General features: G+C 37.0%; 1 protein-coding gene across 8 annotated transcripts in view; it reads left to right on the forward strand.

Moving 5' to 3' along the window:
* Positions 1–24,274, forward strand: part of ATP8A1 (ATPase phospholipid transporting 8A1) — a 219,998-nt gene that overhangs the window by 32,015 nt on the left and 163,709 nt on the right. For 5 of the 8 annotated variants that reach the window (XM_090266925.1, XM_090266928.1, XM_090266930.1 and 2 more), the window contains 2 exons: positions 3,811–3,856; positions 17,083–17,123. In XM_090266925.1, the coding sequence (XP_090123051.1) occupies positions 3,811–3,856; positions 17,083–17,123 (87 nt within the window). Of the gene's footprint in view, positions 1–3,810; positions 3,857–17,082; positions 17,124–23,145; positions 23,220–24,274 lie in introns of those variants that run through there. The other 3 variants (XM_090266926.1, XM_090266927.1, XM_090266932.1) reach the window with 1 other exon arrangement.

A 24,274-nucleotide genomic window follows, 5' to 3' on the forward strand; every position in this document is an offset into this window, starting at 1 on the left:
ACACATATTAAGATGTGTTAAACTTTTGCTGTAGTAATAATCATGTCCCAGATGCCAGTGGCTTAAACATGAGTTTATTTTTCAGGTCTCAAAAACACTGCAGGTTGTTGTTGGGAAGGGAAGGGCAGGAGGTGCCCTTGTTCATGTAGTCACTGGCGGATGCAGCTGAAGCAAGGCTTTGCCCTGTGGAATGTTGGTCATCCCTGAATTAGGGCAAGAGAGAGAAGATCTCACTTCTTCTATGTTTTGGCCCCAAAATAGTGCATGTCATATTGCTGACAGCCTAGTATTAGAACAAGTGACATGACAGGAGGGAGGTATACTCTCCATGTCCATAGGAGTAGAGGGGAACTAAATATTGATGAACACCCTTAATGTCTACCATTCTTACATCAGTGAATAAAACAGAGTGTACATTCTAGTGGAACTTCCTTTATATTCTCTTCAACAACATTTTCTTTTTAAATTTTAGAATAAAGCATAGTATTGATTGCCTTCAGGTAGGATACCTAGGATTTACCCCTCCCAGGGCCTTTTAACTCTTAATGCTTTGGCCACTTTATATAATATGATTTCCTGTTTTTATGTGTAAGTGACAACTGGGATATGTACTTACTTGAAAACACTATAAAATTGATGGAGAGATCTTAGTTTAATAAAAAAAAAAAGTACATCATGTCAAATGCTGAGTCTTATGCAAGGGTCAAGGTCATTCATTAAATTAATAATATTCACCACTAAAAACTTGTTAAATCAAACACTGATATGCTTTATTCATCATAAACAAATACTTATTTAAGTCTACACAGTTCAAAGATCAATATGCTAAGTATATGCTAGTGAGTAACAGTAACCCTGATGGAGCCTGCCATCCAGTAAAGGAGACATTAATCGAGTTCCCATGCAAGCTACTATGAGAATTTAATTATGCACATGAGGTTTTAGAACAATGTAGAGTGTACAGTAACTTTTGAATTAATATTAACTATATTGTCATCATCCAAAAATCCTTTTGACTAAAATGTAGAAAATGGATTGGAAGGAAAACAGAGAGGATCTAGGTAGACTTATAAGAGTATTCTACTAGCAAGTATGAAAAAATGAAGATATCGCAGACTAAGTGGTATGATAGAGATGAAGAAATATAGAAAAATGAATTTAATATATATTTAGTAGAAGTAAAATTAACAAGACTCACCATCATTTGACATGCTACATGCCCTAGTTATTTTGTTCATATTCTACTCTAACCAGTAGCATGTAAGCTCCGTGAGAGCAAGTTTTTCTCTTTTGTTCATTGCTGTATCCTCAGCTATAGTAACAGGCCCTGGTACTTATTAAGTGTTTAGTAAACATTTATTGACTGAAGAAATGAGTTGGGTAGTAGGGAGAGGGAGAAGGAAGTATAAGGATGACTGTCAAATTCATGGTTTGTGTGAGTAGATGGTAGATGGTCTGAGACAAGGACAAAGTCTTAGGGGTTAAAGTCATAGATTGTTCTTAGATATAGATTGAGATGCCTTTGAGACTGCCAGAGGGACATGTCAAGGCGGCAACTAGATATAACTGTCTAGGGCTCAAATGAGAGTCTTGGCTGGTACATATTTATGTATTGGTTGTCTTTGGAATTGCAAGTATGAATGAACTAAGAGAAGGGTGAGAGAGTAAGACTTCCAGATTCTATCACTGAATTCCTAGCAAGGAGACGAAGAAGCAGGGGCCAAGGTGCAGGCAGAACACCTGGGCGATGATGCAACAAGACCTGCCTAGGGAGGGAAGAGTTCCCAGAAGGAGGATTGGTCAATTTTGCATACTTAAGTATCCTAAAGTTCATGGAACTGTTTACACAGTACAGTTTATTGGTGCACTGTCAACCAAATATTGAAAATACAGAATAATTCACTAGCTCTCAGTGGTATTAATGAATTCTGATTATAGGACAGGGGAGATACTTGAACTCAGAGAATAAATATTAATTTTCCTGAACTATTACTTTTAGAAGGAGTAATGACCTTTTTAGGATACAAAGATGCTTTTTTTTTGTAGTCATAAGATTAGAATCTGCCTGTCTGGGTGAGTCCTTATATGTATTCAGCACAATGTGTCTTGACAAGTAACCTAGTTTACTGTGGTGGAAAGGCTGAGGAAAGAGATGCTCTTATACAAGAATTCTCTGTAGATGGAAAGTAATGTTCAGAAACTCCTTAGGTTTCACTAAGATTAAATTTCCTGTAGAAGTGGAATGTTTCATTAATTAGCTTTTATTTGTCTCCTTTAGTTCAAAGTCGAACTATTATGTATTGTAGATATGCATTGTTTTGGAAACATATGCACCTGCTCTAAATATCTAATTTTACCTTGAATCCTTATTTCAGTATAAAATTTACTTGAGGTTACTTTTAATTTTCTTAAGATCTTTATTAACAAACAAAAGAAGTGGAGGCGTCTTAGAGTTTTATCAATTATAAGATATGCTCTACAAAAGATACAAATATAATAAAACTTTAAAAATTCAGTTAAGAATATTTGCCGGCAAATCATGTGCTTACTTTTGGAAGTAATAACTTGCCTATTAAAAGTCTACATTATTTTGCTTTTTTTAGTGAGTTTTATTATGAGAGAGAATTATAGTGTGTTCCTGCACGTGGATGTGGCCAGAATTATTTTGAACAAGCCTTCCATAAAAGTGTTTTGAATGCTCTTATTTGTGCTTTGCCCAGTTCAGCGGCCGATTGTTGGGATGAAGTGAGTTCACGCTGCCAGCTATTGGGCCACTCCTTCTGAGTGTTACTGTGTCTTGCTGTGTCCACAACTCTAGGTTTTTCTTTTAGAAAGTGTTTTCCTACATACATTGGGGGCCTAAAAACCATGTTTCTTCTCAGTAGAAAACTTCGAAACTCATTTGTCGTGCATTTGTTCCATACTGCCTTACAGTCAGGTGCGCGCAGGTAAATCTGACCATGGGTTTTATATGATAGCGTCTTTGAGCATGGAGTGAGTTACACTCCACACTTCTTTCCAGTGTCAGCAGAGGCTGATGTGTTTGTTACACGCGATGCTGTAAGTCTAGACGGAAGCCATAGAAAACCTCTAGTTTCCCTGAGTCAATCAAATTCTCTCCTTCCCTCTGACCTCCTGTTTCTTTGTCTTACTGCTGTAAAACCTTGGCTTATGTAACTCTTCAAACTCACCCACCTAGACATAGACTAGCTCACCTATTTTTTGTTGTTGTTTTTTTTTCAGTGCTTTTGGGAGGAAGGAGAATAGGATCATGTGGTCAGTGGCTTGTGATTTTGAGGGGATGGTGGCTCTTGGGGAGCAGTAGATGGAAGAGGCTTTATGCAAGCAGTCGATATATTTGTTTCTAATCATTGACAGACATCAGCACATCATTAAGTTATAAAGGAAGTATTCAGCTTAATTGGATAATCAATTTCATAATTTGAAAATATTTCAGTGCCATTTTTAAATGGTAGTTATAATAATTATCTTGGGCAATCTTTTAAGCGAGTTATTTAACCAAAAGACTAGGTCAGCCTTTCAGCTTAAAATCTTTCAGTACATTAAAATTTTAACCTTGCCTACATGATAATGTAAGATCTTCCAAGGTCCACACACCCATACTCCCAGAAAAGGACTGTTATATAGTGATGCTGTGGGTTGCTTTCAACTTTAAAATTCCTGGGTATGAAAGGATAAAAGCCTTGAGAAACGTAAGTTAAAGAAACCTCTTTTTCTGTAGGTGCTTTTTTTGTTTCGTTTTATTCATCTTACTTTATCATGGTTTCTGTTTTTGCTTTTAAACTTTAGAAACGACATAAAGCTGATAATGCAGTGAACAAGAAACAGACACAAGGTAGGAATTTTACAATGTTTTTCTCGTACCTGTCAATTGTACTCATACTAATGTAAATAATATAAATAATCACTTCAGTTAAATGTAATTCAATTGAAAATACTGTACATCACTTAAGTTTTTGTTCCAGGGTAGATTCTTGCTTTGTAGTATTTATTAGCATGACACTTAAATTTGCATTAGAGTGATTTACAGTAGTTACTTTTGAAAAGAAACATTTGTAATATATGTAAGTATCTCATAGCAATGTGCTCTGACGTACGGTTTATAAATTCTGCAGTGGTTTTGACAGCATTAAATGCTCCTTAATGTCTATTTTGTTTGTGATCTATAGATCTTACTCTAGAAAAGATTTATAGAACATAATCAGATATGATATTGCTTGGGTAAAAGGTATATTGGGAGCACTTTGATTCTACTATACAAGCAGATGATATAAGCACCAGAAATAAATAAAATTCTTAAAACTAGGCCAGCTTCTGGGAGTTGCATGGCATTTTGACATGGCTCTTTTGTCGTGGGTCTCATTTTGATACAGCCCAGAACAAAATGTCCTTCAACACAAGCAAATAGACCATTATTACGCTCTCAGCTTTTTGATAAATTTCCAGGAACATGCAAAACAGACATTGTGTTCCATCCCTGGGCTTGCCCTGTCTGAAAATCTCATCTCTGATTGAAGGTCTGTGATGTGTTGAGGCTCAGACAGACATGTCTGCCAAAATTAGCTGGTAATTTAAACAGTATTTTTATGCTGATGGGATTTTTATCGGACACTGTCAAAATGCCTTTTTTCTCTTCTCACCACCGTCCACCAAAGGGATTATCTGCTGAATTTTGACACATTTGAAGAAGCTAAATTTATTAAAGTGTCACCTAATAAGTTGACAAAATATTTAATTATGTTATTTCCTTTGGGACATATGAAAAAGTATAAGATGGGCACTACATAAAAGCACAAAGTAAAAGATGATTTTGTGTGGAAAATGAAGGATTTGGATTACAGGATTTCAGTGTCTCTCTAGATCTTGTGGCAAATTATGGTTCCTAAGGCAACAGCTTTATCAATTCAAGGACAGAAAAGTGTGGGTAACTTGAGTTACATCTTGAACTTTGCGAAAACATTGGATGAGCAGATCCGCATGTGGATTGAGTGAGATATTACATGAGGGAGGTTACCCTGAACAAAGATGAAGAAGGCTATTGGATTGCTTTTTTAAACCATCATTAGAGTCTCAGATGAAAAAAGGAAGTTCGTATCGAAGGGAAACTAACACATGATGAAAAAGTAGGCCAGAATCAAATTTTGCAGGGCCTTGAATGCCAAACCAAGGGTTTCCAACTTTTCTTGTGTACACCGACTAGCTGGTGAAGGTTTACAAGCCAAAAAGAGACAGGATGCATATGCAGATTGAAAATGGGGAGCAGGACACATTGGAGTAGGAGACTATTAGAAGTCTGAGAACAAAGTTACTCCAGGAAGATGGGGAGGGAAAACCATAGGAATTGAAAGGGAAAAACCCGGATGTTTCAGGTACCGGAACAATATTTTTGGCAATACAAAGTTTTTGCATTTATTGCCATGTCGGTCCAAATATCCAGTCACAGCTTTTGAACCAGTACATATAATTATTTTGTAATACATAATGGATCTCGCAGCCGAGAACTCTGACCCTCAGGGATGGGCAGTAATTTATTTCCAGGCCTTGGCCCAAGAAGTCATTGTACAGTTGAAGAGTAACTCTCATAGGTATGATTATTTGAGGTACCACACCTTGAACTGATATGATCTATATTTTTCTAGATACTTAACCTGCTTCCAAAAATACTCTCTGTTTACTCTTCAGAGAAAATATTCTTTTTTGGTTCATCAATTCACCCTGGATTAACACGATTAGCTCTATTGCTAAAAAAGAAGAATGAGCAAGTGAGAGAGATGGCTTATATAATAAGTGTATATAAAACTCATGTCAAAAATAAAATATCAGGGCTTATCAGCAATAAAAACCATTTTAGCAGAATACTTGGTAAGCCCATATTTAAGGAACTATGACTTCCAGTTTGATATCTGAAACTGTTTTCTAAGAGAAGATCTTTTTTTTTTTTTTGCTTTGTCTTGTTTGAGTAGCACTCATCTTTTTTGATTTTGTAGTTGATAGGAGATAACAGAAATGTTTATGGAGGTTACTATTTGCTGTCACATAACTCAAATTGCTTAATATGAAAGCCATCTGTTGTCATTAGACCATAATGAAATTGAATTTGCTTTGCTGAATTGAGGCAGGAGTGAGTGTAGCTGTGGGGAGGGAGTATTTTTGACAGGTAATTAATTCTTGACAAATATTTGAAGTATTAAGCTTAAAATACCATTTTTCTAAATGTTTACCAAGACTATTTAATGTGTAAGAGGACACCTTTCCCTCAGATTTAAGTAGGAACCCTTCTATATTCTTAGAGAAATGAATATTTTCTCTCCTTATTTGCCGTGGAGGCACTAGAGTGACTTTTTTCTGCGATTCCCTCACAACTTCAGATATATAAATTTCTAATTTCATTTCTAACATTTCTAATTGTTTCACTGTAGACTGGTACCTGTCTGATGCCTCATTTTTACCAATTAATGCACTCAGTCAGGTATCACATGAATTTTGTACCTAACACAGGTCCTTATAAACTTTACTTTTCAAGCCTATCATCAACACTTCTGAAAACAAGCCATTTCTTCTCCTGGAGGCACATAATTTGGTTAGATAGAGAGTTCAATGAGCTGGCAAGTTCAAAATTTTATGTTGTCTCTGAGCTTGTAGCTGTTGAGGGAGGGCAGAGTAAACTGATGCTCAGAAGTCCAGGAAATATGAGTGAGTCTTGATGAGTTATGTGGTCCACTCCTCCCAGTGAATTGTGACCACGTTTCTCTGCTCCTGTCCTAGTGTTGTGTGCTGGTGTATCTGTACTAGGTAGCAACACAGCAAAGGGCAGGTCTGCCCTTTTCCTCATCTCTGTATTCCCCATAGCCTGTCCTTTGCAGCTGTTCTGTGTGTGCATGGCAAGCGAGCAGGTGAATGACCCACTCTCTGTGCAGATGCTTGAGTACAGATAGCAAAGGAAGGCAAAGTTAGGCATAAAAGGAACCTTCTGAAAATGCATTATCTGGGGTGTGAGCGAGACGAAAAGCAATATTTTCAGAACACTTTGTCGCAGCTGCTTCTCAAGCGCTGATAAGAAGCTAATGTGGCAGAAGTTCTAGCCACCTCCTTACTCTTTCTGTTGAAGTCACTACCCGTCATTTTAGCCCGCTTTGCCTCCTGTGAACTCCGTGCTGTGTCCACTGAACAATCCCGTTACCCAGAGCCCCAGAGCACTGCCATGTTCGGAAGGCCCCAGGTTTCCTGGTATCTAAACTTACCTCTGTTTACTCTGATTTCATCCCGTGATATGTAACATACTCTTCTCGGTGTGTCTAACACACGCTGGAAGCAGTCTCTCACTGTTTTCCCTGAACTGGGTTGTTCTGCCAAATTTCACTTTGTAGGAATTTGTAAATTATAAATTCATAATGATTATTTTAATATGTAAATTGAAGCCAATCCCCACATGAATTTATTGTGGTTGAGCTGGTTCTCTTCTTAAGTTGTAAAACGTGCTTCTATTTCTTGTGAAATGCCAGTATGGCTAGCATGCCAATATTTCAAGGGGAATGAGAGATTCACATGCAATCACAATATGGAAGCCTGGGAACAGGTGGGGTTCAGGTACAGGCAAAAACGATATTTGGGAGAATTAAGAATGCCCCCTAAAAGAGTAAAGTTGCTTTTATAAAATCCCAGGTTTGGATATAGTCCCTGAAAGACAGCGTGTGTACATCCTAAAGGTGAGAACGTAGGAGAGATACGGCTGTGGTATCTGGCAGCTCAGTGATCACCTGCTTTGATGTTGTAGTTAAATGAGGGCCACCCTTTCTACAACTAGATTGTTTAACACCTTCTCATATTTTGATAGCAGGCATTACAACAGAATTTGTCTTTATTTAAGAAAGCAACTTTTCTCTGTTTTAATTTAATTGAGAAAAAGGCAGCATGAAATTCTTTTCAACTAGGCACATAGCTAAAAATAGTGGATCTCATTTCCACGTACGTCTTCCTCTCCCAGCCTTTTCAAAAGTGGGATTAAGTTGGTGGTGGCTGATAGCCACTAACAAGGCTACTTCCCTGCTGGGCTCATAGCGGCTTACCTCCCATGGGACTCCATTTCACTTTTCAGGTCCTTGGTGAAAAAGGCACAGAGTTGTTGCGGTTCGAATATGTTTTAGGCTGGAAGCCTGAAGTGACCTACTAACGGGGCTGCCTTCATCTGTTCCTGTTCATTCCAGGGCTGTACAAAAAGGAAACAGGGTTTTATGCTAAGGGCCTTAAAATAGCAGCACTTTCCTGGCTCAGTGAAAAAACGAGCGTCCTGCCTTTTCGTCTCCCTGGTGGTATCTCCATATCTCATTCATTCAGTGATGCTGGCCCTAAGCTCTGCCTCATGTGCATCAACTTAATTGTGAAGAGCTCTTGAAAAAGTATTTGGTTCCATGGTCTTAAAAATTGGGCTTAAAAACTGAGCACATATATGGCCTTAATAATTTTGGACACCTACAAGATTAATATTTTCAAATTATTACAAAGATCTAAGGATATTATGTAAGTTGAACTGGTTAGGTATTTTCAACAGTCACTGTGGATGGAGAGAAGGTGTTTATCTGTGGGAAAATATAACCCTAGATTGTTCTTAATTCGCCCTATAAATAAAAGTTGCACACAGAAGAGCAAAACCTATTGAGGAAATTTAAGGACATAGTTGAAGTGAGAGAATAAAAACAGTTGAGAGTCAAAGTTAGAACATTTGTTATTTCACTCAAGTAAGTCTTTACTGATATCTACCTTGTGTAAAATCCAGTGCAGGGGGGAATAAACAGTCTTCCCTCTTCCTGGCAGGAAAGATAAGATGCTCGCTCATATTTAATGCAAGCTAGGGAAACTAATAAGGACTGTATGACAGAAGTGGGGACTCAGAAAGTTATTTGCGAGGTTCTTGAAGGACAAGTGGAATTTCAATGAGCAAAGCTATTGGGGTGGTAGCAGTGGGTGATCCAGAAGGAAATGGGAAGGCATGAGATATATTCTTGTAAGAGCAAGAATTCTGTTTTGACTAGAGCATAGGATATTTGTCAAGGAGCAATGGACAGGGATGGGAAGCCAAGTTACAGTCGTAGTTTGTAGGCATTTGAAAGCCAGGGTGAAGAAGTTGGAGACAATTATTCAAGCATGTGGCTCAGTTCCCAGTTGTACTTTTGAACAAAGAGTGTTAATGGTTGGTAGTTGGGGGGGACGAGGGTGGTGGTGATGAAAAACCAAAGGGAAATACACAGTAGATAGATCCAACTGGATGTGGCGCAAGAGGGGAAACCCTGTCAAACACCAAATGCTGCTGAATGAGAGGAGGACCAGGACTGTAACTTACACCAAATCCAGCATTTAAGAAGTAACATTTCATCCCCAGAGTTCCAGTTCTTCACCCTGGAAAGCAGTTGTGAAGCTGGGAAAACTGAAGCCCAAAGGTGGACTAAAGGTTGATTGGTTGAAGCAGTGGAGGGAGATTTTTCTTTCAAGAAATTGCTCAGTGAAATCAAGGAAAAGGTGAATGATTCATGACTGTGAGCAGGAGTGAGAGAGAACATTTTGAGAAAACGGGATTGCGTACCCTCGTGTTCTGATCACAGCAGCTCACCGTTTCTCAAACAACTTGCTGGGACTCAGCCCTAGAGTTTGTGTGGGCCTCGCACGGCAAGGATTGTGGTTAAAGAATCTGTAAGTGAATTGATAGTAGTATCAACTAACTGAATACCTCTATGTAGACCATGGACGAGAAGAGAATTCAGGAAGTTCCCTTTGTCCTTTGTGTCAGTAGACTCCACGCAGATGGTTGTTTAGCTTGACCTGTATAGGTGAGTTTATGCAGGAGAATTCTGTGCAGGGTCAGTTTGTACCCCAGTGAGGTCTTTGCCTTAAAATCATCTTTGGAAGTTAGGGTCTACACGGTAACTGAATTGATGCCTTAATACAAGGATGCCGGTTTCCCTTCTTCGCCCCAAACCATAGTCTCAGCTGCACTCTTCTTCATGCACTGACATTTCCCTCCAATGCTCACTCCCAGATAGGATCGGACCATGCTGTCTTTTCTGTGGTTTCTCTCCCTTCTGTAACGTGGGTAGTGCCCATTGTTCTTTAGGATATCCGTCTCTTGTAGCCCACTTCATGAAGTGGCTTGATGGCCCAGTGACTTTCAGTAATGGCCCCAGTGGTGGCGCATTCTGATTGTGGTGAAGCCCATGCTAGACTTTAAGTGAGCACCTCTAGCTGGGCACAGTTGATGGAGTCCTGAGAGACGGCTAATTTCTACAGAGCCTTTGATTAGGGACTACCCGGCCAGCTCCAGCAGAATGTTTTCATTTCAAAAAGAAAAACCCATTACAACAAAGCTGTTAAGTAGTATCCTGCTACAGTAAAAACAGGTTATATTTGAGGCATTTGTTTAGAGTTCGAGCTCTCCCTTGCGTACTGTCAAACTAATTAGATGTGTGGAACCTTAGCATGTGCGTTTGACTGAAACTAGGGCAAGGTGGAGGAGTTTTGCATTTAAAGAATGGGCTCACACAATGATGTCTCTCTCCCTCTCTTTCTCCCTCCCTTCCCCTCTCTAAAAAATAAATAAATAAAATCCTAAAAAAAGAACACCATAGGACATGCCATTCTGATAATTTTTTTCATAGCTTTCTCTCTCTTCTTCACCAGATATCACTAACCATCTCCTCCAGGGTCACCTTCTTGAAGTCTTCCACTCTGGAGGTATAAAGTCAGTATACTTTTGGCCCAGGAAAGCTAAACGCTCAGCAAAAGACCCAGCATATTACTTGCTTCCTCAAAACCTGTCTGAGCTGGGTCAGAGGAGGTCAGTGATTAAAAATAACCAGGCTGCTATTTCGGCTCACCAGCATCATACACATGATACTGTTTATTTTAATTGTTTTACAGTTGGATGTTTAGGAAACAGTGCCGAAGTAAAGGCAGCAATGAATTATGTGATTCACTTTTATCTCTGGCCGGTAATCAAGCCTTGGTTTGTACAGAAAGCTGTTGGTGTGGTGAGCTGATTCACTTCACCAGAATTCTGTGTTGTGTTCTGTATCCTAAGATGGCTTTAGCCTCCAGTTTGAACAAGCGAGGTGATTCTGTCTTTACTTCTGTGTTCCAGTTTTGTATTTCCAGAACAACAGAAATAGATGGTGGGATGGGTAGTAGGTAGAAACATTCCCTCAGGCCTAATAAGAAGCCTCCAGGTGATGCGGTCATGGTAGTTCCCTGGACCAGACGTTGAGTAGCAGGTGTCTGTAGTACATTCAAAGAAATGTTCCTCTGCTTGGGCAGAAGTCTAACTCAGTTAGAGCATAGAGGTGATTTACACTTTGATTAGTCTACTGTAACTATCAGAATAAACACCAAATGCCCATCAGATTGACAAAATCCAAATGACTGAAAACAATTTGGGCTTCTCTCGGTTTATAGCCAGTGGATCTTCATACATTACTAGTGAGTGTATGAATTGCTGTAGATTCTTAGGAAAATAACCTGGCTTTTTCTGATAAAAGTACACACAAATGCCCCGGAGCCAGCAATGTTCCTTTTGGGATCCTCTCCCAAAGCAGTCAGTCATGTCAGTGTATTTCAGTGTTGTTTGAGGGGGTAGGAATTGAAGTCTGAATTTCCATCAAGAACTGGATAGTTGAATACATTATGGTATAACTGTATGTAAAACACAGTTGTTTTACAGCTGGACGGGAACAGCTCTTTGCTTATCTCTGGGACGCCTGGACATTGGATGCTGAGCCTTGGCCGAGATAAGGACTAGATGGACTGAGCTAGGCGGTGATTTATAATGTACTATATAGGGTTTGAAACTCCCCCTGGAGATACCTAAGACCAACCTCTGTAATTAATTTAAGGATGTATATAGATTGATGACTTACCTGGTTTAACATATTACACATTTTAGATTGGCTAATTGACCAAGGGGTATAAAATACCCCATGGAAGTTTTTTTCCTGGGTTTCCAAAAATTAAGATTTATTGTACATATAAGGGAGACTCAAAAAATATGTTATACTTTAATGAGAAGTGATCCCGGGGAACTGTGCCTAGAAGTTTCCCAGGCTCCTGATGCTTGGCTGGGTTTTCTAATTCCTGCTGTACCACACCCTCTACTTTGATTAAAGTTCTGTGCGAATACATTCTGGAGTGTAATCTAGTGACTCCATTCAGTTATTATATTTGGCCCATTGTAATAGATACACCATGTAATTTTTCAAGAATTAGTTAAGCCTCTTTGCTTTGTCCTAAAAGCATGTATAGTAAGTGGAAAACCAAGTTGCAGAGAAATAAATTTTTCAAAGGAAAGAAAAAAGAGTGCATACATACATGTTTGTCTAGAGGAAGATATTGTGTGAGGATCCATTCATTCATATTCCTCACCTTGAGCCAGTGGCACGAGATCAGGCAAGAATGTCAGCTTTTGCTTCATACATCTCTCTTTGGCTTGTTACAAACATAGCATTGATTTTAATCGTTTGGCAGAAAATGTTGACTGAATATAGAGTTCAAGTTTTTTAGACATAATGTTTTGCCGTAAACCATATTTCCCAGTGATTTCTTCAGTGATGAATTGAGAAGAAAAGTCTGGGTGGAGAGCGGGAAAGAGGCGAGCAGGAGAATGTACAGTTGGGCTGGAGGCAGAGATCCCCTGGGAGATGGTATTGGCACAGGTTAATTAATAGAGAGGGAGGTACCAAAACGTGGTTAGGGGAAGACAGTAGAAGCGTGATGGTGCAGAAAGAAGTGACGAGTGGTTGAGGGGAAATGAGCAGCTATGGAAGACGGAGAAGTGGATCGTGTTCCGTGGTTTTGTGGAAGTGCCACTAGTTTTCGCCCTTCTTAGTGGAGCATAGTCTGCTGAATTGGGAGAGGCTGTGTGACCCTTCTGTCCTGGTAAATGGAACCCAGTAGAGTGGTTCAGAGGTATTTTTAGACATGAACTAACAAACATCTGTGAAGTGGCGAGGATGGCTCGTTGAGGTTACAGAGCTGAAAGGGGCGGCCCTGAGCTGACATCGGGGGACACTCATGTGAGTGCGTCCAGTTACATAACCATTTCCGGCTGTTCACCCTGGAATTGTTTAGTAAGTTATAAAATGGTTAAGTCTATTGTTAGCAAATATTTAAATAGGTTGTCAACATCTTTTTACATAGCTGTTATTTATTGTAATCGCATCTCACAAGATTTATTATTTTTAAATATACAGTTGTTTTTAGTGTATTCACAAGCTTATGTACCCATTGCCACTAATTCCAGCATATTTTCATCAGCCCCAAAAGAAACCCCATCCGTGGAAGCAGTCAATCCCCATTCCCCTTTCCATGAGTCCCTGAAATCCACAAATATACATTCTGTCTCTCAGTTTGTCGTCTGGATAGTTCATATAAATGGAATCTTACAATGTGTGGCCCATTGTGTCTGGTTTCTTTCAGTTAGTGTAACTCCAAAATTTATTCATGTTGTAGCATGTATCAGCACTTTGTTCCTTTTATGGCTAAATAATATTCCATTGTATAGATATACCACATTTTGTTTATTCATTCATTAGTTAGGCTGTTTCCATGCTTTGGTTTATGAATAATGCTATAATAAACATGTTTGTACAAGTTTTTTGTGTAAACATATGTTTTTATTTCTCTCAGATAAATACTTAGGACTGGAATTTCTGGACTGTATAGTCGTTCTGTGCTTAACTTTTTGAGGAACTGCCAAAGTATATTCCTAGTTAGCCATTTTTTAAAAATTTTATCATGTAAATGTCATTTTTAATATGAAATTTACTAGGGAGCAGGGTTATATTTTTAGTAAATCCATGGGACTATTACTATGACTTCATATTGTCTTGAACACATGAAAACACCAGTGGATCCATCTTTTCACCCAGTTAAGTTTTTATTGGGCACCTTTGTAACCCTGGGGATACAGCAGTGACCAGAATAGAGAAGGTTCCCATCACCACGGATCTCACAGTCCGGGGAGGAGACTAAATGTGTAGTAAAACTGTGATAAATACTCTGAAGGAAAAGCACAGGAAGTTCATTTACACTTGGGGTTAATGACAAAGAAGTGGGTTTCCCTGAAAAAGCAATGTTAAGGCTGAAACCTGGAAAACATAGACGTTACCCAGGTGAGGATGGAAAGAAAGCATGTTTCAGTCATTGAAACATGTGTAACCAAATTTAAGCAGGAAAGAGCCTGGGTGTGGGGAGAGGCCAGAGGGAGTGGAAGGAGGTGGAAATGGAGAGTAGGCAGGAGCTGCTTCATCAAAGGCCTTGTAGATGCTTGGACTTATTTTATGAGCTACCGAAGCCAGTTGACAAGGAGTTTTAAGCTAGGGGTGAACTAACTTTGTGTATGTATGTTTATGTGTAAGGATATGTGTATACACATACAGGGATACATAAGAATGCATAATTATTCATCGGCGGCGGCGGCGGCGGCAGCCGTCCGTCTCGAGAGACGATGGTGTAGCTTCTTAAGAGTCTATCTGCACCGCCAAGAATGGCTGTGCAGTCCGACTCGGGAGTGACACGGTGTCTGTCTCCTCCTGTGTTGAATCGACATCTTGCGATGACGCTGGAGTGTCCTCTCCAGTGAAGCTGAAGCTACAGAGCCTGGGCAGGGTGATATGGAGGGTCTGCTGTTGCCCATGCAGCAGACCCCCCCTCTCTTCGCAGCTGAAGGGTCCAAGGGAAAGACTGAGTCAATACAGCTTGGCTTCAGGTGCGCCGCAGGAGTTGCCGGTATTGACTACAGCGTCAAACCGCCTTAGGGACTCCGGCTCCGGATTTTCTGTCGGGGTTTACTCCCTTAGCCTTTCCCCTGAAGAGGTATGCCGCAAGGCAGCGGAGGTTTTTTGGAGTCAGAGTTTTCCTTCTCTGATGTGCCCTGACTGGAAGATCGAACCAGCGACACTTAGCTCGCAGGCCGACGCTCAATCCACTGAGCCAAACCAGCCAGGGAAGAATAATTATTATACATGTGGAAAATCCTTATATATAGTCATTACAGTGGAAATGAAATTTGAAAGAGATTAAGAGTGAATGCAGGAACCCAGTGGTGTGGCTAATGCAGACCTCCAGTCAGGAGATGATGGTTGCTTAAAATAGGGATGCTGGTGTTGATGACAGTGAAGATCAAAAAAAAAAGAAAAATTGGGCACAATTATAGGTGATTAGGTCATAAAATCAACAGAACATGTTTTTAGCAAAAATTCTCAATTTTCAAAAGTTTTTTTTCTTTCAACAATAATAGCAAAAGAGTTTTAAAATAAAGATGAACAGTGGACAGGCATAAGAGCATAATAAAACCATTAAAATCATATTACAGTGTTATTAATAAATAGAAATTAAGTTGTTTAGAAAGTATTGCTACAAAAAGAATAGCAAAATAATAAGAAAGAAATACCACCCGAACTAATAAGTGAATTTAACAAAGTATGGGATGACAAGGTCATTGTGCAAAAGTTTAATACATTCCTATATACCACCGGTGACCAATTGAAAAATAGAACAAAAAATATTGTTTACAGTATAAGAAAGAAATATCAAATATTGATAAATAAATCTAATTCAAGATCCATAAACTGAAAACTATAAAAACATATCTGAGAGAAATTAATGAAGGCTTACAGAAAATCAGAGATGCAGCTTATCCATGAATTAAAAGACTTGATCCCCAAATCAAAATCCTAGATTTATTTTTTTAAGAATTCATAATTTGATTCTAAAATTTATATGGAAATGCAAAGAACTTAAATAGGAATACCATAAAAATTGGGATTTGAGCATGTTCAATAGTTAGTTATCGTACTGAAAATAGTTTTATTTTAGCTCTTCAACTTGCAATTAATAATTTTACTTAATTGATTCACCAAAATGCACTTGTTTTAACAAGCATTTTAGTGTCCTATGTATCAAGAGTGCTTTGAGATACTGAAGAGAAGGAAATGATAACACATAGCCCCGGTGTTCATGGAATTTTAGGACATGAGAAGATCATATTTAGATTAAAATAATTTATATTGCAATACTGGTTTCAAGTCTTAGTTTGTAATGAATGTTAGATTTGCTATTTAAAATTGAGAGGAGTATTATTGTGACTTACTTCAGTTTCTTCAAAAGAAACTGAATATAATGTTTTTGTACCTCTAAATTATTCATTCTGCAAATATTTTATGCGTAACTATTGTGTGTCTGGTACTGTGTTGTTTCCAGGAAATATAGTGTTAAAGCAAATATTAGTTTTCCCTCATGGAATTTGCTATCAAAATATTTTCATTAACCGAACTTGATATCCTGTTTTTCAAGTACTAAGTGCTAAGCTATCTATTTCACATTATTTTCTTTCCTTTTTTTTTTTTTTTGTTTGTTTGTTTGCTTTTTAATCTTTTAGTCTGTAGGTGTATTCATTATTATTCCACAGGTACCTAGTAGGGAGAAAACTGTACTAAATAACATCACTTTTGCAAAGCGGTAATGAAACAATAAGAAATAGCAACCCCTCTATCATAATTTAATAGTAGTCTCTTCTTTCATTTCTTCTCAGTAAACCAAATGTGGAAACTTTTGCTCTTTTGCATTGTTTTAAACCTAAGGTGCAGGTTCTTTATCTGTTGGTTTGTGTTAAATGTTTACTAACCAAGTAGAACTTTATTCCTTCTGTGCTTTTTTAAAAATATATATTGCTGCTGTTATGGCTTCTGACATATCTTTAAGCTTGTCACGCCCTTTTCCACATCATTTTTGTGGCTTTCTCCTCCAGCCAAGCACTGTAATTCCTCCAGATGCTGAAGAAAGCCCTCAGCTACCCCTGTTAGTAGTGTGTTATTGTGGGATCTAAAATGTACATTGGTTGTTTCCAATTCTTTATATAATTCTGCATTTCCTTGCTGTCATAATTTTAAACCTGTACAAACTGTTACTGGTTAATTTATTTGAAGCTATTAACATTTATTTTAAATGATCATTTCATCAGAAATAGGTTTTTTTGATAAGTATTAAAAATGTTCTTTAAAATGTGACATTTTTTCTTTCCAGTGTTGAGAAATGGTGCTTGGGAAATTGTGCACTGGGAAAAGGTAGGCATTGATTTTTATTTTGTTGCAGGGGAAAAAATGCATATAGAGGCTTACTCTAGTAGATGTAGTTTTTATAATATAAACAAATGTCAAAATTCCACTGATATGAAGGCTATTAAATAATTAATATTGCAAGCATACATGGTGTCTTCAGTTACTTTCATTTAATATTTCTGCCAAATGCTAGTAAAACTATTTTCTTGAAAAGTAATATTTAGAACTCTTTGTTTCTTTTATGGTATATTTTGAGTACTCTTTTCACAGCTTTCATTTAACCATGAACTGTTTTGTGTTGTAATTTTTGCTTTAATCATCTATACTGTCCAAGTAAAAGTAAAAATTAGAAATCTGATATTTCACATTTGTATATTTTACTTCAAATTCATATATTGTGACTAGTCACAATACTGTTAATTCTTTAAGAAAAAAAATAAAGGTCTTAATAAAATAAAATCTTTTAATGGTCTGGAAATCAATTCCATAATATCAAGAAGTTAATTTGCTCACAAGACCTTTAAGATGATGGTTAGTGAGTTAAGACATTATTGAACAAGTGTTGTCAAAGTATTCATATGCTTTTCTGACCTCAATTTTAAAAGGTAAGCAATTGTTGTTAGTTCTCCCTTAGTTCTGGAAGAAAATTCAACCTCTAACCTCCACAAATGAATAATAACCTTTGTAACTTGGTAAAAGGCTTTGGGGGGGTGGGGGTGAGGCCACTCTCCGCAGGGGACTTGTTTCCCAAGAGTAGCCGAGATGTAACGCACAGTCAGTTGATTGGTACTTCAGTGGTACCCAGCAGGTTCAAGGCCAGGCCCTTGATTCTACCTTGTGATGTTCATAGTTACCTCTTGTCTCTGCCGAGAAGAGAATTCCCTCTTGATTAATTGCATTTTTTTGTTACCTTAAATCAGTGGCTAGAATAGAGATTGACATCTCCTTTTCTAGATACAGTCATACCTCGGTACTCGTTGGCTTCAGACCTTGTCAAACCCTGTACTCGTCACATTTTGATGAGAAAAAAATGTTTCAGTGCTCCTTGCTTGCTTGGAACTCATCACCCTTTCTAGAACTTGTATGAGTCATGACACGGCCCTGCAAGAGAAAATGCTTTCTCACTTAGTGCTCATCAGTTTCAGCACTCATGACGAGTTCCAGAACACATTAACGATGAGTACCGAAGTACCACTGTATTTGAAAACTCATCACTCTCTCACTTTGGTCTAACATAAAAGTAACAAAGAGGAAAATACCTTGATTGTGCTTTTCTTATTTCCTTTATGCTGTTGTCTGGCATATAAACATTTGTGGATATAAACATTTTAGAGAGAAGACAGGATACAATCAAGTATGATAAATTGAATTTCATTATAAATGTATTTCCTTCACTTGGGTTGTCAGTGCAGTTAACATAAATGCATATCTTAACAAATTGAGGTCAGTTTCTTACCGTCTCACTTAGAGTGCTTATTCAGAAAAGAAGTGGTAGATAACCGTCTGCTACTTCAGTCTTAACATTAACCTCTTCAAAAGCCTTATTTTCCTAATAAAGCAGTCATTATTTCTAGATTGTACTAAGCTACCGGGCTTATTGTAACTCTTACTCTTTCAATATTTTTAACAGACACAAAATGGAATGACCAGCCGCAAAGTACCTATAATGATAGCATTTTCAGCCCTCTTGGAGGTCTGTGCCACGCTGCCTGCATCCCCCTTTGAGATATAGAGGGGAGAGAGAACTTAGAGCGTTGCCAAAAGTAATCCAACATGAGCTGATGTTTCTTAGTGATTAGAATTAGATACTTAATTAACTAGAATTAATAAAAGTTGGTTCAATGATGAATTCAAGATGAGAATTCACAAACTAACAGCATTCTTTTGTTGACAATATCAAGTTCAGAAAATGTGGTGAAAAAAAGAATGCATTCCCAATGGCATGTGAGATACTTACAGTTAAACTTAAAATATGTATATAACCATGGTAAGAAAAAATCAAAATTTTAGGTATTAAAGATTCACATAAATATACAAATATGGCATATTCCTAAAAAACTAAAAATAGCAATTGTTTCAAAATATTGATTTAATATAGTCCCAGTGAAATTGTTTAGTTCCTTAAGAGCTGACAACATTTTTCATCTTAATTTCAAAAATAAACGGTTGAGAACATAGAAAAATATTTTGGAAAAATGAAGAACAGTGTAGAAGGACTAACTATAAAATGGAAAGCAAAAGTTACTAAAATAATGTAGATCTGTTGCAAAAATAGATATTAATGACTAGAGTAAGATAGAGCAGAACAGAGTGTGATAGAAGAAAACAGAATGCCCTGAAATAATGGCCACTTAGTATATGATAAAGGAGGCAAAATCATCAGTAAAAGGATTATGTAATAAACTATTTGAGATCACAGATTAGCAGTTTCAAGAAATAATACAGTTTATATCTAAATCACAGCCTATGCCAAAATAAATTCCATCTGGCTAAAAGAGATAAGGTTAAAACATTGTTTTTGAAAAACATACAAAGTAAAGACCTTAAATATTTGAAGAAGAGCAAGATCTCAAGATCTATGGGATTTGATTATACATAATTTAAAACTAACATACAACAAGACTACCACAAATAAAGTGAAATATGGAAAATATTTGCACCAAATATGACAAAGATTAAAATCATTATTATATAAATAGGAAATAAAAATTGGTAATAAGCAAGAAGTATTATAATAAACAACCATACTCAGTATAATATTCAACTTAATAAGAAAAGTTGTAAATTTAAACAATATTGAAGTCCCAATTGCTATCTATTCAGAAAATAAAAAGAAACTCCTTTGTACTTCATAATTTTTAATTTTATGAAGTATTTCATTCACATGTCATTGTGGATTAGCAGTTTGGCTCTTCGTATTGAGAATCATTAAAAAAAAATCCTGGGAATTTGTCCCAGGAAAATAATCACAAAGTAGGATAAAACCTTTGTATTTGCAAAAATATTTATTGTAGCATTATTTATAATAGTGAAAAAATAGAATATGTGGATATACAATAGGGAGTTTTATAAACCAATTTTGACCTCCTACACTCTGGTATATTTTGTGACAAGTAAAAGCTATTATTTCAGATACTATGCCAATGCAGAAAAAGTTTATACCATTCATTCAACAAATATTTATCAAGTATATGTGCCAGGCAGTGAGCTAACAGCAGCAAGCAAGCTATATGAGGGTTCCTGTGTCATCAAATATAATCACAGCTGAAAAGAACAGAGCTGTGCACACTAAGGTGCAGACCGTGTAAAAATAACTAACACTGAATGGACAGGCATGAAAGCAGGCTTGCTTCTTAGGTCAGCCAGACTGTGGGGCAAGTCTTTCCTTTAGCTTATGTAATATGTTGTGCAATTAAAATATAAAATCAATAAACCAAAAACCAAAAGTTAGATTCACATGCCAAGGTAATATAATAAATTTGTGGCTATTGTGGTTGCTTTTTAATGGTTCTCAAGGGACCTACAAATTTGTATAGCATTCATCCAGTCATTCACTGGGCAGACTTCAGCTCTCAGACATTACCAGTCACCTCTCCAATTAGTGCCCTGAAGCCTTTTCTCCAAGTTTTAAGTAGCCAGTGTCTGAGTTTTTAAAAAATATATTGCAATTACAAAGCCCTATGCAAGGCATTGCATCTCCACTTTTGAAATATAAAGAGCTGTCTTCTTGTCCTATCACAAAGATCAGTTCTTCAGAGACCAGTCTTCAGCTGAGACTCTTCACAAGTTTTTGAGATAGTCGAAGGTAGAAAATTTAGGTGAAGAATCTTAGAGTCAACACATTCTTCTGGCTTTGTACAGAAGCATGGAGTGGTCAGCTGTATGCAAGTGTAAAAGTCACTATAAAGCTGCTTTAATGCCTAAAGTTTCCACCATGAAATGCATTTCTTTGGATTAAGAATGTACAGCTCCAAAAATTCCCTAGTAAAAAAGAAAATATGCTGAAGCCTACAACTGAACAAAGACATATTTTAAATCAATCTACGATGATTTGATAAGGTTACTCTTTTACATAATCCTGAATTGTCAACAACTTGAAAAGGCTCAAAGGAGTGACCTAAAGCCCTAAATATTTCTATAACTGCAGTACTTTGGGGACTAAAACTACTTTGTCATGATAGTCCTCCAATTAGAACATGTAGTCAAACAATTTTTGCCATCCTGACTTCCTACTCTGTCTATTGCTGTTATTCGCACACCAGGCTGGAAGTGGGAAGGCCACCTTAGGGAGCTTAGAACCCCCAAAAAAGAAGAGGTGCTTGCGTGTGTTTGAGAAAGTGATCTAAAACAGGCATCACAAGGAGGAAGTAAGTTCTCTGCTTTCCTGGGAGAACTACCTTAGCACTTACTTAGTGAGCCCTTGGTTTTTCCAGGCTACTGAGGTAACCGCATTATACCATATACAGTGCTAATATTTTATTTTAGTCTTCAATTTAATAACCACAAGCCTTTCTTTGTCTTATGGTGAATAAAGGTGTTGGAAAGCAGTGCAATCAATAAGAAATTTTCCAAAGTCTGTTAGACTCTAACACTGTAATATAGATAACTATGATCCTGATTTTATGAAGCATATAGTCCAGCTAGGGAGTAAACATTAACACACACAGAGTGATTCAAGAACAAGTAAATGGTACCCTGGGTAGCATTCTATCTTAAGTGCCACAGCACAGAGCCTTACATTTCTTCATCTTGCTTTCAGTGGGTGTTATCGGAGTGTTATCACCACACATTACTTTATCGACCAGTTTACATCCGTTGCTGTTTTTTTAATCATCCCAGTTTGCCCTTTTGGGAGAGGGAGTGTTGGGATTCCAAGGTCCCTGGCAACTTGTCAATTTCAGATAATCCACATTTCAGCTGTAACGCATCTCTTTTGAGTCAAGGATAGAGCTTCCTAGCTGGATACCCAGCATACCTACTACAGGTCAGAAGGCCCCCTCCAGCCTTCCTAACCTGCCCCTCCCCCAGTGAATGAAGTAGCCATAGTGGGCCATCCCAGCAGTAATTTCTTATTGTGATTACCATATATAGGATACCATCCTCTCCTCTGTACTAAAGTGTTACTTCAGGGTTCAAGGAAAAGTAGAGAGGGGAAATAACAAAAAGGCTTTAACCAAAAATAAGGGTCTATAACCAAAAAAGGCTCTTCTTCTCTTGATTAAGAATTGAAACTTATTTTTAGGTTCATTTGGCTCCTAAGAGAGGGCAACTTTGATGTTATAAGGAAGTGGCCATCCGCTAACCAAGTTGAAGTTGTATTGTTTGCCTACCCTATCACTTAAATCACTTCTAACAGTTTCTGACTTAGTTCAGGCACACAGAAACACTGACAGGTAGTAAAATGAGAAAGAGGTTAAGCTAAGTGTTTTTTGTTTGCTTGTTTTTTTTATTTAAAATACAGTGATCTGTTTGTTCTACTTATGCAAAATCAGGCTTTGCAGGCAGTGAGAGGTGAGTTTGAGTCTAAGCTCTTTGCTCTGATCTTGGGCAAATTGCGTAGACCCTAAGACCCATTTTCTTCCTCTCTAAATTATGAATTATAACTAATACCTATTTCATAAGGTCATCATAAAGAATAATGATTAGATATTTCCTATATATGTTGGTTTTTCCAGTTGTATTGATATTTCCTTAAACAGGGTAAAGATTTCATTTGGTAAATTCCTCTTTTTTATTTTTATGTCATAGGGAGAGAATATGAGAAGTTGCGATGTCAATTAAATGGACAAAATTGACAGACTTTATTTTACTCAGATGCCGTATAGCTGATAAAGATATAGCATTCATTTTTTAAAGGAAAGTGCCATCCTTGGCCTCACTGCTAGATAATTTTATGCCATTTTGAAGATAAGTGGTTCTTGTTAACTAATAACCATTTTTACTGTTTTCTATATTTAAATACAGTGGGTTGTATATTTGTACATGTCTTTCATTGCAGTTCATTAACCAATTCCCAGTTTTCTTTCAGGTAAATGTTGGCGATATAGTTATAATAAAAGGCAAAGAGTATATACCTGCTGACACTGTACTTCTCTCATCAAGGTAGAGATACCTACTGATGCTCAAACAGTGTAGAGGATGGTTTCTCTACCCTGCATTGACCTTGTGATTTCTCCAAGGAAATAAGGAATAAACGAAGACTTTTAAGCCTCTCTATTGATTTTGAATTAAACATTAAAAAAACTGATTGAATTAAAGGACTTTTTCATGTTTATCATATAAAATAAGTGATAGGCACTATACTCTATAATTCAAAGTTATGATTGCAGTTAAGAGTCTACTCTGGATCTGTCCAGGTCCTTTTCTATGGACCACTAATTTTTGAATGATTTCCTGTCATTTATTTTATATAATACATGGAATGGGTTCTGCGGATCTTATCTGCAATCCTTGTTTGGGATAAATTCCTTTATGATGCATTTGTATATCCCTTTAAAGTTTTTTGATCTTTGTGGTACATTGGTACAAGAAAATGAATGATTTCATTTTTGTCATTATATCTTTTGAAATGTCATACTCTTCCAAGAAAAAAAATTAAAGTATTTGCTCTTTTTTTAAAGTTCTTTCTGTTACTGAATTAGATAATTTTTGTTTAACTCATATTTAAGATAGTTTTAAATTAGTATTCAGAACATACAGCACTGTTACCATTTAAAGAATGTGACTTCCAAATGGTTTTAGGTTTAAAAACTATAAAATCAGTCTTAACATAAAATAAGAAAAATGTTTTTAATATTTTAGAGGTTGTTTATCATCATTTCCTTGGACAGTTTTATTTGTAAAATCACATATAAATATGGACATTGCCCTTTTTTCAAAATCTGTTTAATCAGGTCATTATTAAAAGTGATTGGAAATGACAAATTAGTGACATTTAAATGAGCAAGTAAGAGTTACCCAGATATTTATAAAAATAAGTCTATATAGTTGTTGAAGGTAACCATAGGTAGTTATATTTACATATTTTAGTTGAGAGCTCTTTATGCTATTTATTTAGAGATTTTATTTTCTTAAAAATTGAAATTATGAGGTTTTTAATTCAACCTTTCTGTTTAGAGTTTCCTTTGCTTATGGTTTTATCAGGGTAGGTTTCTAAA

The sequence above is a fragment of the Furipterus horrens genome, unplaced genomic scaffold (genome assembly GCF_987537825.1).
Source record: "Furipterus horrens unplaced genomic scaffold, mFurHor1.1.pri manual_scaffold_2, whole genome shotgun sequence".
In the NCBI taxonomy this organism is placed as follows: Eukaryota; Metazoa; Chordata; class Mammalia; order Chiroptera; family Furipteridae; genus Furipterus; species Furipterus horrens.